This window comes from Benincasa hispida, chromosome 10, assembly GCF_009727055.1.
Source record: "Benincasa hispida cultivar B227 chromosome 10, ASM972705v1, whole genome shotgun sequence".
Classification (NCBI taxonomy): Eukaryota; Viridiplantae; Streptophyta; class Magnoliopsida; order Cucurbitales; family Cucurbitaceae; genus Benincasa; species Benincasa hispida.
Genome location: NC_052358.1, coordinates 16424848 through 16448102, shown reverse-complemented (window position 1 = coordinate 16448102; position 23255 = coordinate 16424848). Strand labels below are relative to the sequence as shown.

The following is a 23255-nucleotide window of genomic DNA, read 5'->3' as shown; positions in this document are numbered from 1 at the left end:
TTGATGATTGATTTTGATTTTTAAATTTTTAGGAAGATTAAAATTTTCAAAAAAAAAATAATATATGAAAGATAATTTTCCAATAGATTAATAGATTTTATATATCTTTTGTATCTTGCTTTTTTTTTTTTTTCAAAACCCTTTCCCAAAATTTAAAAATCAAAATACAATCATTCATCTAAAAAATCTAATTAGTAAATTCATTTAAAAATTTAGAAATTCATATAATCATGAAAATAAAAATCGACTTAAAATTACATAAGAATTAAATATAATACTCGATAAAGATAACCAAATTTTAGAGAAAATTTGAAAATATATAAGATTTGGTATAAAAATTAGATAGATCATGAAAAAATTACTAAAATCTTGACGTCTAATCTCTCCACTGAGAAAGGCCCAAAAAACCAAAAACAAACCATAAATAAGAAAAAGTAATTTTTTAAACTAAGTCTCGGTTGAGATCGAAAAACTAATTTAACGACTTAAAAAAAAAGTGCTTCATCTTGAAGGTGCTATTTAGGAGAATTTATAAAAAAAAAAAAAATCAAACCTTATATATAAAACATAAAAAATAGATAAACAAACACAGATTAGATATTATATCACCAACACCAGAAAGGAAGGGTTGACATACAAATAAAAGAGTGCATGAATCCACTCCAATATGCAGCCAAAAAGTGTACACCAGAGAGTTAATTTCCAACAATATACACGATACAACATAAATGACAATAATAATAATAAAAGAGAGAGAAAAAATTCTTATCTCAGAAGGTTCTTTCACTAGTAGAGGGTGTTGGTTAATTTTGGGTCGATCTTACAAAAGGCTATGGAGTTTCAAACTACACCTAAAACATTCTATGAACTTGGTTGTTAAGGTTGTAGAACACAAAACGGAGAGGGGGGGTTAGTTAAATTAACGTTTCATTTTATGAGAAGTTTTCTTCATTCCAGTTGCAGGTTTCTTTGACTTAAAGTTTTTACCTTTTGTGGTCGGCGTGGACTTATCGACATCGGAATCATCATCACTATCATCATTTTTCGACTTGTGCTTGCGTTTCTTCTCCATTCCTGTACAAATAACAATTTTCCTCTCGTCCTGCTCTGCTAGCTCGTGATCATCCTTTGGCCTCCAAATGAAAAGCGACCTGACAAGCAAGCAGAACGAAAATGCAAATAACATCATCAGTAGATGTTGAGGAAGAGCAATCTCTCAGCAACAAGTGAGAATTGAATAGTAGAAGATCTCTTAGAGAACTATCTCCTCGATCTATAAAAATTGGGAGAATTTCAAAGCCAATTATCATAATACCAAATTATGAAAAGAAAAAATCGAAACACATTCGTGTCAAACCTTGAACTCCCAGACGCCAATACATCATCTCGTGGATGCAGCTTGTTCACTGGACTAATTGTGGTAATGTTAGGATCCATTACCTCAGCAACTAATTGCCCTGTGCTGACGTCGATAAAATCGATAGGATGTAAGGCAATTCCATTATAGTTTTCACTTATGTAACGACCAATAACTGCAAGAGATTCAGATGGGTCCTGCATTGCAATATCAAATTGAAATTTCTTAAGGGGCAACAACGGAGAAGGATAGCAGAGGAAGAGAGAGATATCAACATACAAATAATTTATTGAGATTATATTACCTTTGGATCCCATTCTGCTCGGAATGGAGTCAAATGTCGATTAAAATCATGACTGTGCACAATCTCTCGACTTGGTGAGTCCAAGTTGCCAAATATAGAGTCCCATACACGAATGCGGTTATCTTGAGATGTTGTAAGAATTTTGCAACCAGAAATGGGAGAAAAATAAGCAGAATTTACAACACGTCTGTGTGCTAGATCATACAAGGAAGAGCCAGCTACTAGTCGCCGAATGTCCCATACTCGAGCCTGATATCCATAAGCTTTTTGTGGTTAATACGACGGAGAGTAACATGTAAGCAAATATTGGAAACCTTTGAGCCTGATATTTAAATCTTTAATGGTGTTAATATGCCAAATCAAATGTGTAAGCAAATAAGAAAAAGGGAAAAATCAATTCATACCCTAAACTTTAGGGATGTATCAACTAAAACCCAAGTTAGTTAATTCAGACCTTTCATGAGTAATTTATAACTATTTTCACTTGATTTCATTTAAATCAACTCAAATCACCTATATGAAAATTTTCTTCTCCCAAAATCTTAACAAGGTAACAAAATAATTATTATGTAATTCTTCCTAAACAATTAAGAAAAATAGAAGTGAACGAGAAGAGAAAAACCACTCAGATGAACATAGAGTAGCTTCTATCCATTTGTAGTCAAATGCTCTACCACTGAGCTAAGGACCCGAGTAGCTTCTATCCATTTCATTTCAGCATTTCTCACCAACACATCAATCTTAGCACCTAAACAAGTTTTTATACACTAGGGTATAAATTGATTTTTTCCTAAGAAAATCTACACCATCAGATGTTGCTTATCATTTGTGTTCTTAAAGAAAAACAATCCATAACACATGCACAAATACAGAGGAAACAGAACAAAAGTTAAAAAAAAGTATACATATTATCCATCCAAGTATCTTACAAAATGATCATTTCCACAACTCAAGAGGAGATCAGGTTGAAGAGGATTGCAGTGCAGTCCAACAACTTTGCTACCCTTCTTATGGATCAAAACAGCCTGCCCAGATCTGTTATTGGACCTTGTATCCACCCTAAAGTGCATCATGAGGTAACATTAAACCAAGTGATCATCTCCTAGGACTCTCAATTGCATCATAGGCAATTACGTTTCAAAAAGGAAAATAAGAAAGATGCATCTTTTGTCATTCAAACATAAAAAGAAAAGAAACCACTTACGAATATAGGAAACCAAAGTTGTCAGCGACAAACACAGTGTGCTTCTCTGGGTTGATATCCATACCATATAGCATCCTCCAACTATTAGGCCCCTATAAAAGACAACACTCAAGTTACGGCTACTATACTATGATTACCCACCTATACCTCCTCATTATATCTTGTATTCCCAGCCCTGGAGGAGTTTATACGGATGTTAGGTATTGTAAATGATTGTATGTTCAAACTTTGGTGAGGGCTTGTAAAATAAGGAGGAAAAGCCTGCGCTACTTGTTTTTTCAGTTATTCAATCCTTTTTTCCCCCCTTAAAAGACTATTTGGGAGAATTACTAAAGGAACTGTGGTGAGAGAAAACAAAGGCCTAAATTACAGTATATCGGAAAAAGTTTTCGATAAAGCTGATTTCAGAGCTTCTGATTGGTGCTCCCTTGCTAATTCCTTTTGTAATTACTAATTAAATCATCATTTGTAGGACTGAATCTGAAACTATCCCAACTACCACAACTTGTAAATTTAAAAAAATAGAGTTATAAATACCTGCCAACCATCAGGGTTTAGGTTCATTAATTGAGAAGAAATCCCAGTCTCCATATCAGTGCAACTGATTGTTCCATCAGAAGATGCAGCATATATCAAATCATCATTTGTAGGACTGAATCTGAAATAATTTGGATGTCATGTTTCCAACAAAAAATGAGTGTGGTTTACATGATACAACTCAACTACGGTAAAGCAATTATCAAGAAGCATGAAAAAGAGATAAAAATCAGAAAGTACGTGAGAAGATTATTACCTCATGTTATTAACGATACAAGAGTGTATATTTCCATAGACTACCTTCTCATGCACTTTATCATAATCCCAAACTCCAACTTGTCCTTTCTGAGGTAAGCAAGAAAAAATTAATCAGGTTTCTACTTTAAAGAAGTCCAGAAGGCTAATAAATCAACAGAAGCTGAGGTATTTAGTAAACCAATATACATCAAATTCACCTTATCTCCAGATAAAAGAAGCCGGTTGTTTGTAGGATGGAACTCCAGGCATGTTACACGTCTACTATGGTACCTTATAACTGCACAGTTCACTTGATCTGGGATCACAAATGCTGGTTTGATCTACAAGACACCAGAAATTTGTCAAGCTGATAGACAAATTAACCCGTGATTTTGGAATGCATGTTTAACTATGCAGATATAACATTCAACAGACAAGTAATTTTAAGTCTTCATGCCAGCAGAAGGTCACTTTCACTGGATCACTTGGCCTTATAATATTTGGGCACCACCTGACATTCTAACATTTTATGTTAAGAAATTTAAAGAATATCTAAATAGTACCATTATTTGAACTTAAAACCCATGACTGTGAAGTAGATCCAAGTGTAGAACTTGCACCTTGGACCACCAGAGCAACTCTTATGATGGATATCTAAAGGAGATAGATTTCCTAGTAGGACCTTACTCCCTAACTAATGAACACTTGAACAGTGTAATAAAAAACACAGGAAGATGTAAACCATCAGCTTCTCAAATAAAATCAAACAAAAGTTATTTTTGTCTTTGGCTACTAACTTGCTGGATCAAGAAATGAAAAGAGGTTTCTGCCTTTTCTCATCAACGGATATCCCTACATGAAGAAGGCTGAGTTTCAGTGGCTAATGGGTGTAGTAAATATATATATATACATTTTAAAAAAAGGTAAAAATAAAAGGAAATCACAGCATTTGTATCTTCCAGTGGAAGCTCTATACTCAAATTTTTTGTCACAATCATTCTTCCAGTAACATTACTACCAAACCAATAGAAAAGGTTCTTTGGCATTCCAACCGAGTACACCATTCAATCGATACATTGTTCCTTGTACATATATTGTATCTGCCAATGCTTACCAGCATATAAAAGAGCTAATCGTTTCATAAAGTAAATAATAACAATCGGAACTCTGTAATTTGTACAGTATAAAAGTTGATAGAATTCCAGGTTCTCAATCCCATACTAAAAGCATGGCCTAAAATCATCCAATTTGTCTAACAAAAAAGGAGAGAGGCACCTTGTGGCTCAGAGGTTGATACCTTACAGCTAATGAAAAACATTAAAAATGAAGAAACAATTTCCATGAGTAAAAAAATAAAAGAAGAGAATAAATATCACAAATAAAAGAAGAGAATAAATATCACCAATAAAAGCAGAAAATGACTTACAGGAGGAATGTGTGGCTTAAACTGGCGCTCAAAAACATATAAAAGAGCATTACGAGTATTCTTATTGGATGCTGGAATAACACCAAACTCAGTTGCCACACGGTGCGGGCATGTCATTGTTGTATGTCCTTCAATTGGTTGATAAATCACGGGTATGAAAGACCTCAAGTCAGCATATTCAATAAAGATGGGATAAAGAAAACGTAAAAGCATGAGAAAATGCAGATAACCATACAACTTCATGTTAAACCCCACAACAGAGGCAGAGCAAAGAAGATGGAATGGAATAGTCCTATTTGATAACCATTTTGTTTCTAGTTTATGGTTTTTAAAAATTAAGCTTATAAACATTACTTGCACCTAAAAATGGAAGAGAGGAAAAAAAGGAGGTGGTTTCTAAAAACTGTTGGATGATATATCATTAAATTTATTTTTACCAAGCTTAAGCTTTTCGATCAATCGGTAATTTAAGAAAAATTGAAATATAAAATCCCGAAAGGAAAACGATGAGAAAATAAGCACAATTTTCAAAATAAGTTGGTTATAATACGAGACCTTAGTTTTGCTCTAACTTTCCCTCTCGCTTTTCTATATAGAATGTAAAATTTTGCTCCTCACGAACAATTCTAATGCCGACCTTCCCCCCAAAGTTTAGCACCGAAGACAAACTTAATGTTGCAGCGACTTGGAGAATGTTATATGAAATACTAGCAGTTCACTTCGAATGTATCCTTGACTAATCCAATCTGCTAAACTAAAACTTTGCTTGCTAGAAGATCATCCAAATTTCCATGATCAACAAACTGTCCCATTCAATTCAGAACCGCCAATCCGAGCAGGCAAAGTAAAACAAGAAACTAAACAAAAAGAATCGGAAACTTTAGCACTCACCAGGCATTTTGCAGAGAAAACATGGTTTCATAGGGCAGTCAATGTACGTAGCCCCTTTGAATCCTGCTTCATGACCAGTCCTTTTACAAACCTAAAGATCAAACATAAAATTACATAATAATCAAATTCATAATAGTCGCCAATAACAAAAATTATAAAAAACTTAAACCATTTATTAACAAAAACGAAGTAAACCCTCGAATCGAACACTTACTTTGCACACTTTCTTAAGGCTGATAGTAATGGGTGCTTTTCCCTTCTTGTTGGACTCCTCTTCGATCCTTTGGCCTTCATTTTCGGAGTTTCTACCATTCTCCTCTTCGTCTTCGTCGTGAAGAGGTTCTTTTTCGTCGTCGTCGTCGTCGTCTTCTTCTTCTTCCGACGAACTCTGTTCGTAATCGTTGTCGTTCTCGACGATCACTCGGGGAAATAAGAGACTTCTGGTGGTTGGAGCCATATTCAGGGTTTTTCGAAAACTGGCTTCTCAGGTGTCAAGGCTATAAACGCCATTACGTTGTTCAACGGTGGCGGGAGAATACGTGGCGCTCTACCGGCCGCTTGGCCTCCCTGTGCGTGAATCCCGTGAACACGACGTCGTTTTGAGTCGGTAATATCACACATTCCCATAAACTTTGGGATTATATCGATAAAACATAATAAATATATTAAAAAATATTTAAAAATATTTAAATTTTATAGTAAAAAATTCCAAAAATACTTTTGAAATTTTTTGTTATAAAGTGTAAATATTTTTAAGATTTTTCTATTTATAAGAATTTTCCAACATATAATATGCGACTTAATTTTATTATTTAAAAAAAGGATTTGGCTCACCAACATGAATTAGATTGAGTTGGTAATATCAATTTAATGTTTGACCCATCAGATTTAAGATAATGGTGAAGTTTTGATTATTTTTACAACTCATCCCAACTCATTGTAACTTTTCATCCTTCCAATGCTTTTAATGGCTCTATTTATCGGTCACTGTTATTGACTATTGTTACCACACCCAGAGGACCACCTTAACACGATCAACTTCAGGCTCTAACAACCACTTGTGGCGACAACTCCAACTCCAACTCCAACAAATGCCACATCTGATGATCAACTGGTGATAATCACCTTTGACAACCACATCTAATGATAAACTTCAACAACAACCACCTCTAGCAGCAACCTCCAACAACTGCCTTAGGCGACAAACTCCAACTATCGACTTCATCATTAATCTTCGACAACTACCTCAACTGGTAATATACTAAAAAAAACAAAAACAAACAAACTCAGCCAACGAAAGTGTTTCTAGATACACATATGAAATTATTAGTTTATAGTATTTAATAATCGTCTTTTATAGTAATTTGATATTGAGGGATTGTCTCAGGATAATCTAGTCATCCTTATAGATCTTTTATCACATACATCCAAAAGACCAATTGCTTCTTAATAGTTCTATCATAGTCTATGAAGAGGTATTGTTTGCGTCAACTTGGTAGGACTGACTAGATATCTTAATAAACAATATTTTTTTTTTTTTGTATATATGAAATAAATTCATTGTTGGTCATGCTTATATATATATATAAAAAAAAATCTTTGATGACAATCCTATATAATTATTACCAACTTAGCTCAACTCAGTACCCCAAACACATACAATAATTATCTACAGACAAATATTACTAACTTAACTCAACCCAACTTCACTCTAGTGCATATGGGTGTTGAATTGAATTGAGTTGGCAATAATAATTTGTGTCTAGGTTGCTGAGTTTAGTTGGTTTAAGAAGTCTCTATTTGAGGTGCAAAGTTGAGTTGGTTAAGTTATGGGTATTTGATACAGTTTTCGCGTTTCCATTTGGTTGATGCAATTATAGCTTCATGTCGTGCCTTAACCTCTAAATGAAATGAGTAATATACTTTAGATGTAATGTAATAATATACTTTAAACACAATGTTTTATCTATTCAGACCTAAGTATAAGTAAAAAATGAGTCATAATCTTAACGCGATGAGGTTTTATTTTAAAGTATGCGTTGAGAATGTTTCGTTTTACTGAATAATGAATTAAATTACAAGTGTGATGGAAGTGGGTGTTGGATTTTGATGTGAATGGTAATGAATGATGATGCGTTCAATTGTATAATCTGTGGGAATGAAGCGAAAATGATGGTGGTAATTACAACTACAATGAATTAGTGTGCAAAGAAATTTTAGAAAAATATCAATTGATAAAGCAAAGTTGCGAAAGGTTCACTAAAATTTTCCTAAGTAATAAATTTTTGGGGTTGATGCCCTAACTCTTGTGGGTTTCGTAGTTTGTAAATTATTTGTACACAAATTATTTATTTAATAAAATAAGATGTTATTTTATTTGGCAGTTAGTTTTGCATTAACCCAATCCAATAAATTAAGATTCCAGGTTATTTAATGTAACTTAAACATGTATGTGGTTGATATATAAGTGAATTATGTTTAGGTAACAATTTAAATGGTCTGTAGTATATGGATAAAGTTGGGTACCTTATCCTAATGATACCACAGATATGACTCACTTTGTAATTGTTACAATAGTCTTAAAATGTTACAAATGATTTGGTCTTTATTGTTCATATAAAGATATGTGAGTGAAGGTATCCTATACAAAGAGTTTTGTATAAGACTAGAGCGCGAAATGATTAGTCTCTCTTTTTAACGTCGTTAGTTGAAGAGACTTACATTTCACTATGATGACCATAGATAACTTAACCTTAATCTAGAGTGAGTTGTGAACCTTTGACTATAAGGGCAATCATTTGATTTGTATAGTTGAGGGTAGCTAGATTTGTCGACTCAATAAGTTTATCGTTTTGAGGATTTGTTTGAGTGAGGGTTGGGAACACAGTTACACAAGATGGAATTCATTTCTTCCCATCTTGAGGATAAATAGATGAATTGATCCCTTAAGGGCTGATTCTGGGTCTTGAACAATGAAGCGCCTCACCCTCTCACTAGCCAGAGAGGGATCTAATTTAATTGTTCATTAGAGGGATCAATCGTACTTAAGAAGTTAGATGTAACTACAGGGGTAAAAGGTAGTTTGACCCAGCTGTACTTACGAGCAATTTGTGAAGGGTCAACTTACTGTTGATTGGTTATATTCGTGAACAAAAAAGTATATTTAAAGTGTGAAGAGTGTAGCTATCGATCCTTAGTGGAGTGACCGGTAGTTAATGAATGTCGATTAATTTAATTAGAAGAGTTTAGTTAATTAATCTCATATCATTGAAGCTTATAATTTGTAGATCCATAAGGTTCCCTTGTTAGCTCGATAAAACAAGGAATAATTGTTTTTGGAATAATTTGAATTGTTCAAATTATTTAAAGGAATTAAAGGTATTAATTATATCAATGTGATTAATATAAAGTATAATGTATACTGATACATTATAGTGTATAGTTAATTGTAGATATGATTTATAATTAAAACTATATAATATAAGAGAGACACATATAAATAATATTTGAATGGGATTCATATAAATACTATAGGTTAAAATTTAATGTGAATATGATTCATATGAGAATTATAGGTTATAAGAAAAATGTGCATTTTAATATGATTAAAATACATATTATATGATAAATTAAGCTAATTAATTAATCATACATATATTATATTATACGATAATATAATGCACACGATGGATGAGGGTTGAAATAACTCCGTTCCCATCTTTCTTATCAACCTTTTTTTTTTTCAGAAGAAAAGTATGAGTTGAGGTTAACGTGAAATTGTAAGAAGAAAAATCTCTCTCTCAAAAATTTTCTATGCCTTTACTCTTCCTTTTCTCAAAAACTCTAAAAGAGACCACTATTCTTTTTCTCTGTCGAAAAATAACGAGGTTACCGAGTGGTAGTGTCCTATTCATGGAAGAAAACGTTGTTGTGTCATACAATGTTGAGTTGGTGATCTTGGAGAGGATTTTCATGAAGAAGAGTTATTCTACAAAGGTAAGCACTTATTCTTCCCTTCCTCTCAGGAGAACAACGTGCTTATAGAGTTAATTTAACGTTTATCCTGTAATTCTATGTTTGTTATGAATACAAACTTCTCTATATTTTTGTGTTGTCAAAATTGACCTACAAATGCACTACATTCACACGCTTGTACAAAGGAATTCCATTCCTTCATGTATAAGTCATTCATTCATGTCATAGAAATAAAGAACTCACCTCTCGGTGCTTTAAGCCACAATACCTTAATTCTAGGATGCATGCCCGAGTTAATTTAAGACAAAAGATTAACTTTATTTCTAAAGTTACTTCTCTCATTGTTTAATGAGATCCACAATTACTTACTTTCTCAAGTAGATGATTATTTCTTACTTAAATCAATCTCTCAATTAGATTCAAGCAATATAATAGGAGTACATTAAACAATATGAACTTTTAACTTATGCAAAACTTAAAGAAAATGCTAGTTTGTCTTCCTAAACTCATTAAAGACTTAGTTACTCATGATAAACGAAAACGAAGACATGAATGGATGAAATATGGTTGAAATCATATTTATATTGAGAACATAAGTCTTTCAATCTAAATGACTTAATACATATGTGAATAATAAGAATAAAATCATAAGGATAGAAAATGAAAGTGTCAAGCCGCTGGTCGTAATCTCTTGCTTCCTTTAGTTCGTATGGTGGCTGGTTCAATGGTGGTTGTAATGGTGGTGATGGAACTCTCTCTCTCCTTTTTTAGAGAAGAAGACTGAGTTCTCACTCAGAATTCTCCAAAGAAAAGTTTGAAAAATCGATAATAGTGGTGGATTTGAGGTGGAGTTTGAGCATAACTTCAACCAGCCTCTCGAAGGAAATTCTGACACTTAGCAAAATTCTGATGAGTGATTTATAGGCGTCAAGAGGAGAGCTTCTTTTCTTCTTTCTAATGATTCACTAACATCTCTACATTTAATTCCATGTCCTGCTGCGTCGACTACTCGTGTTATAGTTTATTGGTTCTGCTGCGAATGTCTCAAATCAGCTACCAATTTGCATTTTGATTTGATATCCACCGCTCATGCATTTGTCATTTTCTCTCTTCGTGTTTTTCTACACAACACATGGTCTTTTGCATACAAATTTGGTGTCGATTTGATCTCTTTCTATGTGTCTAGGGCTACAGTATTTGTTTTCTTCATTATTTTTGCTTCTTTTCATTATAATCCTGTGTTTAACGATGTTATGTTCTATACCTTTCAGGATACTGGGTTTTATGAATACATGAACGCAAAGTATAATAATGTACATGAATTTCATATCAAGCTAATGCATTTTCCTCTAATTTTTTCAAATTATTCTAAGTAAAATGATACAATAACTTGTATTTCTACAAGTTCTCACACCCCCAAATTTAGAACAATGTTTGTCCTCAAGCATGTATTTAAAGTCTTAGCGTATATCTCAACTCAAATTGATGCATTAGCTTGACCTCTCAACATGCTTTCTATATTGAGATTTATCAGACTAACAGTTCACCTTAAAGCTCTATTCACTATGCTACAGAAATATTTTCTAACTTTAGATGCGACAAGCTTATTCCTCAAAATTCCCTTACTTATTTCCAAACTCTTTTTTTTTCTCTTTTCAAAAATGGGCTCATGGTTCATAATAACATAAAAGCTCAATTTATTACTCTTTATTTTATTGTCTTTTTTAGCTTATGTGTTGATCTGAGCCTCTCACCTTCATTCTGGCTTGCGCTCACAGGTGTTATGCGGACATCCAACTACGAGCAAGTACCCTCTCAACTTAACTCTTGCCTTAAATTTTACTTAGGCAGTGGAGTTGCACTTTTTATTCATCTTTTCTCTCTCTCTCTTTTTAATTTTTAAATTTTTTTTGAATCTGTTGATCTTGGTTACCCACCTTTATTTTGGCTTGCTCCATGTGTGTCATGCGAGCATCCAACTACGAGTAGGTGCCAACCACAACTAAACTCTTATCAGACAGAATTTTCATATGCTGACAACGAAGTTTATTATTATTATTAAGAGATTTTTGCGAGTTTGAACGCATTAGCTCAAACCTCTCCTACCTTTAAAATTTGAAGTCGATAAGGTCCTCATTGCTAAAATCAAGTTATGAGATAATCTTTCAAAATTTTTGCAAAAGAAGTTTAAGATAAAGCTTACATGCATACTAATTTCAAGAAATGTGACTTAAGAAAAAGCTCCTAAAAACTGAGTTCTAAACGCATATCTTAACAAACCTTAATGTTGGTTAGCATAAGTATTATCATTGAGCTCGTTATGCAAATGCATCAAAACAATGAAGTATACTAAGAAGGTAGTAAATAAACACAAGAGACAAATGCAAGGAGTGTTAGGGATCAAATCCCACAAATGTTCTCGTGTGAGATTTCTTGCATCCCACGATTCGATTTTTATAATAAACAAAATCATTATACTAAACTGAATGAATAAATACGTAAATTAGTATGCTATTGGGGAAAGGATTAGAATGCTTCTTATCTTTGTAGATTCCCCAAGTGCCATGAACAATCCTCTCCAAAGTTCCAACGAACGGATCTCCAAACGGTCTTAATCACGAACAACTCCTTAAGCGATCTCAAACACTACCACGAGAGTTACCTCGTTATTCTCTAAGATTCTAATAGAGGGATAAGTGGTATCCAACTATTGGGAGAAGGAGAGAAGAATAAGGTTTTGGATAGTAGAGAGGTTCAAAGAAAATTTTGCATAATAACACTGGAGAGTTGTGTATTGTCAAAGTTTCTCTGTAATGAGAATTGTGTATTTAGTGCCTCCCCAAAGGGTCGTGGGAAAACTTTATATAGAGAAGGGTCAAACATTTTCCTAGTATATTTTTCTTTTCTATAATTAATTAGTTTAATTAAATAACACTTATTTAATTTTAATTTGCATTATAATTAAATAATATTAAACTCAATTTAATGTATATACATCCCATGTATATGTGCAAAAATTCTCTATTAATTTATTCTTTGTGAATCTAATTCACTTGAATTAATTTGAATCTTATTCAAATATTACTTTCCAGGATAATTTGAATTGTTTAAATTAATTTGAGAAAACTATATATTAATCACATTAATATATAGTTTTCTCAAATTAATTTAAACAATTCAAATTATCCTTTTTAAGTATTCTCAAGTGAGCTAACGAGGGAACCTAGTGGACATGTAGATTAGAAGCTCCAACGATATGAGATTAATTAGTTAAATTCATTAACCAAGTTAATAAATATTCATTAATTGTGGGTACACTCTACTAAAGACCCACAACTGTACTCTTCTCACTACAGAAATATTTCTGTATCCATGAATATAAACCAATACCAGCAAGTTAATCCTTCATAAGTGTTCGTAACTTCAATTGGATCAAATTACCATTTTACCCTTGGGTTACCTCTGGCTTCTTAAGTACCCATGCTGATTAATCAATGGGTGAATTCCATATTGTATTATTATGTTCCCATCTCCTCACTCAATCTCGCCCCAAAATGGTAGGGATATTGGGTCTATGAACTAACCACCCTCACCCATGCAAATCAGAGGATAATCCTTCGTGAACAGGAGTTCATAATATACTCAGTATTGAGACTAAGTCACCTAGGTCATCCTATTGAAATAGAAACATGACTAGTCAACGGTGTTACATCTAGTGGTTACTATTTCGCAGTCCAGTTTTATGCAAATTCATTACATATGATACCCCCACTCGTTGTCACCTACACGAACGTGTTGGATCATTACGTTTGTATCAAATACAAAGTGGGACGTATCCATAGTGTTACTAGGATAAAGTACCTAACCTTATCCCCCTTTAGGTTGTATCTTGAACATTGATCCCAATATGTCTCCATATATAGTTCAATAGTCATAAGGCACCCTTAAATGTTAGTTTATTGGATTTAGGGTTATTTAGACAAAATAGACAACAATACAAATAATAACATTTATTAATTTAACATTTATAACTCTTTGTTGATGACGATCAATTAATAACATTTACTATCTACGAGTTTTAGGATATAAAACCCAATAAGACGGAAAAATGAGAATGATGGATAAATTTGATAATTTATACAATGCATAAAATTGAATACAAAGTGTTCAAGTCCACAAAAAATTGAATGAAAAAGGACAAAAACTAACAATACCCCCAAGTTTAGTTTTCTCTAGGACTGGTATCATTGTTTGGCATAGGAGGAAAATTTTCTTCATCTGGAAATTGTAGGGATTGCTGAAGATGCAGTGGTATGGCAGGGCCAGTGAGGAGCTGAGCAAGAACTAGAGATGTCTGCAAGGCAGGGCAGGGACGGGGAAGCTATCCCCGCCCCCTATACCATTCTCTGTCTTCGCGAATTTTCCCACAGGGAACAAGGCGGGGATCAGGTTCCCAACGAGGAAAAATTTCCCGCTTTTTTTTTTTTTTCAATTTTTATTTTAATGAAATATATTTGTTTTCCAATGCAATTTTAATCAAAAAATTTTCCAATACATTTTGATCAATTTTTCTATTAAAAACAACAATACATAGGTAATTTGAAAAGATATAATTAAAATGTTAGATTCTCTTTATATATAAAATTAAAAGTTAACTATTAGAACATCTATCATAATTATCTTAGTTATCCATAATTCTCATTAAAATTAAACCTAAACTTAAATAATTAAAACATTCATCCATAATTATCCTAACAAAGTTTTCAATTACATCAAAGGTTCACAACTACAAGCAAGATACAACAACATATTCTTTTTTAAGAAAAGTTACAACATAACCAAGCCAAGCCATCAACGAATTTCATCCAATCTAGTAAACAATGATTCCTGGAAAAAGAAAACAAATATTGTGCAAATTAATATAATTAATATTAAAAATAACAATAATACACAAACTTATAACTTACATCATCTAGATCTCGATCCTTAAGAACATTTTCTAAAATTTTAGCATCCATAGGAGTATGCTTATCTATTTAAGACATGTACATAGAAAACTAAATCTCAAATTATAAATAATAAAATTTTATTAAATCAATTAACCAATAATATTAACTCATACATTCAGTCCATAGCCAGTCTTGAGAACACACCAAAGCTTCTAATAAGTTTTCATGGATTTGAGAACAATGTGGACCTACATGTCTACCACTAATACTAAATGTAGATTCAAAAGCAACAATAGTAACTGGAACAGCTAGAACATCGTTTACAATTTGACACAAAATAGGATACTTTACTCCGTTCAACTTTCACCATTTCCAAATGTTAAAGTCATCCGATCGCGGTAGAAGAGACTCATCCAAATAATGATCCAGATTTGATTTGACATTGTCAACATCATTTTCCATATTATTAACAAACTCTTCAAACTTGAGATATCGATCTTTCCGATTAACAAGAGAAGTTAAACTACTACTTCTATCTCGCTTTGAAGTCAAAGAAGTACTAATGGTAGATGCAGAACATCGAGTTTCTTCTATTATACTTGAATTTGAACTATAAAACTTCAGCAAATCACAAACAAATTTCTAACACGTTTAATTTTAATAGTATGATGAGATCCATAGATTTAGGGAAATTAAACTAGATCAATCTCATCTTAAATCTAGGATATAATATTATAGCGAATGCCAATATACCATGAATCACACTCTAGTATTTTTAAAACTTAGCAATTATTCTTGATGCCATTACTTGTGTTGGGGTTGATGTCCTAAATCTCGTAGGGTCATATAATTTTGTAAATATATTGAATAAACTCATTGTTTATTTAATACAATATATGATATTTTATTCAAACTCATTGTCTATTGTATAAAATATATGATATTTTATTTGCATTAACTACAAACCAATAAGCTAACATCCAAGGTTATCTAGCAACTTAAACATGTATGTAGAGACATACGGGTGGATCATATTTAAATGATAACCTAAATGGTCTGTAGTAGATGGATAAGGCTGGGTACCTTATCCTGGTGACACTACGAGTATGGACCACTTTATAGGTATTAAATTATTGTAAAGTGTTACAAATGATATGATCCTGATCATTCATGTATAACATGTGAGCAAGGATATTCTATACAAAGGAGTTTGTATAAGTCGGGACCACGAAATGTTTAGTCTCATTATATAACACCATTCATAATCGAGACTTATATTTCACCAGAATGACCATAGGTAACATGACCTGAATCCTGAGTGAGTTGTGAACTCCTGCTTATGGGTGAGAGTGACCAGATCACCGACTCAACAAGCCTACCATTTTAGGGATTCGTTTGACTGGGAAGTTGAAAACACATCTATACAAGAACAAATTCACTTCTTCCTCGAGGTCGGGGTAAATAGATAAATTGTTCCCTTAAGGGCTGATTCCAGGGCTTAAACAATGTGGCGTCACACCCTTTCCTGGCCCGAAAGGGGTTTAGTCATAGTTGGACTATGATCTATTGTTCATTAGAGGAATAAGTGGTACTTAAAGAGTTATATGTAACTATAGGGGCAAAACAGTAATTTTGGCCTAACTGTACTTAGTAGCAGTTTATGAAGGTTCATCGTACTATTGATTGGTTATATCCAATGTATATATAAATATATCTGTAGTGCGAAGAGTGCAACTGTCGGTCTTTAGTGGAGTGCCCGACAGTTAACAGATGGTGAATAATTTAATGAAAGAGTTTGATTAATTATTCATATATCGTTTAAGCTTCAAACTATAGGTCTATGAGGTCCTCTTAGTAGCTCAATAGGATTAAATGAAAATCAGTTTTTGGATTAGTTTGATACATTATAATAATTATAATATATTTATAACGATTATAATGTATTTGATATATTATAGCTTAATTGCGAGGAAATAAATATTTGAATAAGATTCAAATATTATTATATGAATTAGATTCATAATTTTTAAATTTAATTTAAATGTAATTTATATTAAATGCCATATAAAAGAGAAAGGAAACTATAGGTTGTATTGTATATGATATAATATTAAAAACTGTAGACTATATGTTATATTTGATATAACATATAATTTAATATATATAATATGATAAGTTAGTTATCATATTTATATTTATATATATTAAATGTTATTTATTTTTTATTTTAAATAAAAAAGAGGGTTGGATTTACAACTCTCTCCTTCTCTTTTCTCTACACCCATGTAAGTGGACGGTTGCTGTGTTTGGCTTTTGAAAGACAGAAGAGAGTCTCTTCCTCATTCATCTTCTGGTTGATAGAAAAATACAGTATGAGAAAGACAAAATTGTTCTACAAGTTTTTGGACTGTTGGTGAACGATCTCCAAACTTCTTCCTCTCCAATCGTCTAATTTCCTTTATTCCAAAATAGTCAGAGCCCACCACTCCTAGGTTCTCTGCCTAAGAATACCGAGGAAGCCTTCGTGGTAGTGTTCGGATCTTGATCGAGAGATACTTGAAGAAAGTCTTCAAAGGTAAGGGTTTCTGAAACCCTAAGTTTTTTCTTTGGTTAAAGTATGCTATAATTTATGTAAATGCATATCTTGTTCTTAATTTACTGTAAAACTTACATTCAATGAAAAATGAGAATTGGGACGATATTGCTTCTGCTTAAGGATCCCTTCAATTTAGGTTCCTTCAATTGGTATCAGAGCCAGGTTGCTGGTTTACTAATCCCAAATTCCAATTTTTTTGTTGAATCAATTTTACAGTGATGGTGAGTTTTACATATTCTGCATTCTATTTAGAATTCATACGATGAATGGCTTATAGTGAATGTGGATGTTGTTGAATGATGTTTTCGGGATAGGGCTTAGTTTATCGCTTTCATTTACAAATTGGTTTGTAAGGACCCCTGTTTTGGGCCTATTTGTTTGCGATCGAGTCTATAATTTAAAGTTTTGAGTCGCTCGTGCTGTTCTCGGTGAGTTTCAGAGGAAATTAAAAGTAATGCTACGATGATGAAGAAAGCTTTTTCTATAAGATCGTGTAGCTTTTACTACAAGATCGTGCAGCTTTTACTACAAGATCGTACAACTTTTACTGCAAGATCGTGCAACTTTTACTGCGATTGTTTGCTATGTGATCGCTGTAGAGAGTTCGATGATGGTTGGTTCGGTTCGAGTGGTCCAAGGCCTGGTTCACTTGCCTTGAACCAGATGGTTTTTATTAATGTAATACTTAGCCATTTTATTGTTTTATTAGTGTCCTATTCCGATCCATCAACTTTTAGTTTTAAATATACATGTGATGTATGTTTTATTAATTTATATGTCATATTCTATGTCATGAAAATTTAAAAATCCTACCATAGGTTATGCAATTATATTCATGCATCATTTTATATTATAAATGTTATAATATATGTATATGCATGATTTAAATTATTTAGCATGTTCATGCATCATATAGTATAAATGTTATAGTATATATATGTATGCATTCATAGCATTTCCATGCATCATTTATATTATAATGGTTATAATATATGGTTGGATGAATGTATGGAAAGTATGCTATATTATGATTCATTACCTAGTTATATAGTTGTTATATATATTAGTAATGAATGGAGATTGCATGAAGCATGATGTTCAAACTTGTTAATCCGATTCCAAATTGAAACAAAAGAAAATTTGTAAATACCGAACTACTTCTATTACTACAAAGACGTAGTAACAGTGGTAAGTCCAAGTCGATCTACAAAGAAGCGAGATTGGTTTTGTTAAGTTAATTTTTTAACTAGAGTGATAAATGGGGGGTATTGATGTGGAAGAGATAAAACCGTGAAATTGAAATAAAGTGCAATAGATATATGAAACGGTAATGGATTCATTTAATTCTCAGATCAAGTACCCATTCAATGTAAATTAAATCATTGTTTTCAACCAATATATTATGCATTCGAATTATGCATGCATAGCTACCAAATCAATGCGAATTAACTAATCTGTACAAAGGTCGACAATTAAATAATCTGAATCGATCGAGCGTCCTAATTCGTAATTAAGGTTGGAAAGACCATGTCCTAACTAACCTACATACTCCTGGATGCAATTGAGTCCTTAGCGGCCATAAAGAATTAGAAACACATGCATTAAGATTCAAGATTCAACTATGTTGATTACGTGTTAGGACAGTCGTGTTCAAATAATCAATTTATTCTTTAAATCTAGATTAAACGTACGATGCAAAGATTCATGGACAACCTAAAAACCTAAGCATGCTTCTGTGCTACAAGGGTAAATTCAAAGCATGGACGATTACAGGGTTGCGTGCGAGCTTGAATTTAACTAGCAAAGACATGCATTCATGACAGGGGCACCAATCCAACACATAAAAGCAAGTCTAAATTAAACAAGAATTAATAAAAACATAATTCTGAATTAAAGCACAAAGATTGAACAGAAAACTCATCAAAATACAAAAAACGTTTGATCCAAGAACTAAACGAAAGATTACCTCATTGATTCATAGAAAAACTGACGAGATACATTCCAATACACGTTCATAATCGGAAAATAAAATAAAAGCTAACCTAAAGATGCTAAAAATTGAAGGGAATAGAAGAGGAATGAAGATTAACTTCAGCCTCCATCGATTTGGCCTCCAAAATTTGGCATATTTCGACCTAGGGTCAAGAAGAGTTGTATAAAGATATCAACGCAACATTGCAACATTGATGCGGCGAGAGGGAAGCGTCAGACAAGAAGTCCAACGCTAACTTGCGCGCGCGCTTAGCTCCACATTCGTCAATTGTCGTAGCATTGCAATGCTCTAAAGAAATGTTGCAACGCTGATGCTTCTGCCTTTAAATGTTGGAGTTTAGCGTTGGGACGCTGACGGTGATGTACCTTCGAAGCGTCACGATGTTTGGAGTAGCATTGCAACGCTGCGTCCAATACCAAATACTCACTATTTGATGCTCGACAACTCGATACTTGATGCTCGTTGACTCATTAGCATTTTCTTGATTACTCAACAGCCTTTTACTCGATGGTACTCGCTGATGCTCGATGGCTGATCATACTCAGGGGAACTCGATGGCATTTTGGTCTTTTCAACTTCTTTGAAGCCCGGATGTTCAAGTCAACTCCAAATTGCTTCAAATTAACCCCGTTCTTCACCAAATGATTAATTATACCTCTTGATTGCTCGATACCTACCAAATAGGGAAATAAATACATAAAATCCACTAATGAGCCCGAATTAAGCTAGGAATAATAGCTCATTTTAAGAGCTAACACATGACATTACCTTAGGTTAATTTATAAATGTTATGATTAACTAAAGTATGTCGAGCATGCAATGAATGTTTTAATTGTTTCATTTATTTATAATTGTTATAACTAAACGAAATTAGAATTAAAATCAATAATTAGAGTTGCATGCAAACCTTAGACTATAATCTTTTATAAAATTATTTTAAAACATGATTGAGATAGACCTAAGATCATGTTTCTAAAGAGATTAGAAATCTTAGTTTAATCTTTTAATTAGTTTAATAGAATTAAATTGATTCTTAATAAAAGATTAAATATGTAACAAATGTATCTATAACGGAACTTTTAGCTAATGCGGGTTTTGGCTAGGCTGGGGTACTTAAGTTGATGGAAACGTCACACCACTACTTGGGAACTTACTTGGAAAGGCGAATTAGATAGTTTTGTTACATGTATGCAAGTTTGATCAAAGTCTATTAAAGATTTTAATGAGACTTCAATAAAAATTGTTTAATCATCAAAGACAAGCATCGTGTTTTAGCAAATTAAACGTTCACTTAAATATAACCAGTAACCAGATTTTTCCTGAGTTAATTAACCCTAGGTGAAACACTTAGTGAGAAGAAAATGGGGTATATGATACTTCATTTTATCCTCTACACGTTTCTCCCTATAAATTCACACCGTGAGATCTACACTCGGCCTCGAGGCACCATGGGTGTCCCCCTATGGGTGACATTTGGGTAGGTCAACAAAAAGGTGAATGGAGAGAGTGTTTATAACAAGTGAGAGCGGGACGTGTGATAGCACATCACTCGGTCTTTCTCATTAGGTTAAATAAAGTTTCATGCATCGCCTCGTGGCATTGTGGGTGTCTCCCTATAGGATGGCAGTATTGCATGACACTTTATTCAATCTCTAGAAATGGATAGGGTTGCTTCAGTTTCATGTCCCAATTGGTTTTTCCCTACGGTTGGCTCATTGGGGCGGAATTCTAGAACCTAAAAGGAGGGGTTACACTTGAAAGATCTCATATCGAGAGTTCTATGAGCGAGTTTAGATCGCTCCAATTTCACAATGACCGAAACATAAATGTCATACATTCAACACATACAGTTATGCATATTAAACTCATTATCGGCATGCTCAGAATACAAAAAACAATAAGGAAAAAGTTTCATACCAAATTAAGACTGTCTTCGTATGTTTGAACCCTCAGCAGCGGAAAACCTCCCACCGATCTACAGGCACCCGGCGAGTATGTCGACTGCAATAGCATAATCCGAACGTACACGAACAATGTCGCGGGGACGACACCACCATAAGAGAAACTCGGGTATCCTCGGCGTCAAAAACCCAAAGAGTGGGCTCTTGTGAGTTTGGTAGAGGACGGAGGAGAAGGCGTCATGTAAACAATAAGCAAGTGGGAGATGAACTCTACTATCGTATAGCGAAAATGCTTATTGTATAGTAGAGCTACACGATCATGTAGGAAAAACTGAATGATCGTTCAAGAAAAATGTATACGATCGTTTAGAGAACACATGAGTTAGACAATCGTTTAGACGAATGAGCTACTATCGTATAGGCTCTCGCGATCGATTTCACGGATTCTTTTGGACGCGGGCGAAATGAATGCACGACGATTTTTTTTTTAAATGAAAACGATTTTCATTGTTTTAATCCGCTGGTTACCATAACCATCGCAGCCCTACTTCCCACGTCCGAACGTGGGCAAATCTGTTAATTATCAAATAATTAATCAATTAATTTAATTAATAAATATAATCATATTATATTTATATTATATAGTTTGATATCATATATCTACTATAGTATTTTCTCCCCTACTTGATATAAATCATATTTATATCTAATTTCCTCGAAAATAATGTATAACATACATTTAGCCAATTATATCATATATAATTAACCAGTCCAATTATATCGTATATAATTGAACTTCCTCTTGTCAATTTGAACAATTTTCAAATTAACCCAAACACTGGTTCTCGACTTTATCCAAGCTACCCAGGTGACCTAATGGACCTGTAGCTCGAAGCTCCAATGGTATGTGAATAGCTGACTAAACTTTTTAGCCACGAGATTCACCATCCGTTAACTGTCAGTGATTCACACTAAAGACCAACAGTTGAACTCTTCTTACCACAGATATATTTCTGTGTCCATTGGATATAACCAATCATGAGTACGATGACCCTTCCAGATGCTCGTAGGTACAGCTGAGCCAATTTATCGTTTTTCCCCTGTAGTTACATCTCATTCCTTAAGTACCACACATTCCTCTAATGAACAATACTACATAGTCCAACTATGTTGAACACCTCTCGGGCCAAGAGAATGTGGTGTGGCGCCACATTGTTCAAGCGCGGAATTAGCCCTTAAGGGAGCCATCTATCTACTTACCCCTGCCTCGGGGAAGGAGTGAATTCCATCTTGTGTAGCTGAGTTCCAGCTCCAAATTAGACGAATCCCCAAAATGGTAGGTTTGAATCGGCGACTTGGCCACTCACACCCATATAAATCAAAGGATCGCCCTCAATAGCAGGAGTTCCCAACTCACTCAGGATTGAGGTCATGTTACCTATGGTCATCCTAGCGAAGTGAAGTTTCTGTCATGAATGATGTTATATAACGAGACATTAACACTCTCGGGTCAGGTCTTATACAAACTCTTTGTATAAGACGCCCCCACTCGCATGTCCCCAACACGATATGATCAGGATCAGAACATTCTGTGGCAAGTCCCAATAATTGTGACCATTCCACAAAGCGAGTCGCTTCCATAGCATTACCGGGATAAGGTTCCCTCCTATATCCATATACTACAGACCATTTTGGTTATCACTCAAGACATGATCTACGTGTATGTCACCACATACATCTTTAGTCTGATGGAACACGAGACATACGCAGTGGAATTAGGATCTAATTACACTCTAATTGCTTTTAACTTAAAGGAAAAAACATGAAATTTGAAGGGAAAAGAAACAATAATTAACTTACCTTTGAAGCTCCCAAAAAATGCTTT

The 23255-nt window shown here is 33.5% G+C and overlaps 1 protein-coding gene across 1 annotated transcript; it reads right to left on the bottom strand.

Annotated features, from left to right (window-relative positions):
• Positions 1-605: 605 nt before the first annotated feature.
• LOC120089338 (protein DAMAGED DNA-BINDING 2) lies at positions 606-6542 on the bottom strand. The gene is made up of 11 exons (XM_039046773.1): positions 6171-6542; positions 5957-6047; positions 5066-5193; positions 3858-3980; positions 3659-3747; positions 3403-3523; positions 2866-2957; positions 2591-2720; positions 1662-1910; positions 1358-1554; positions 606-1151 (listed from the first exon to the last, which is right to left on the bottom strand). The coding sequence occupies exons 1-11, from the start codon at positions 6411-6413 to the stop codon at positions 920-922; spliced, it is 1695 nt and encodes a 564-aa protein (XP_038902701.1). The 5' UTR covers positions 6414-6542; the 3' UTR covers positions 606-919.
• Positions 6543-23255: the final 16713 nt, after the last annotated feature.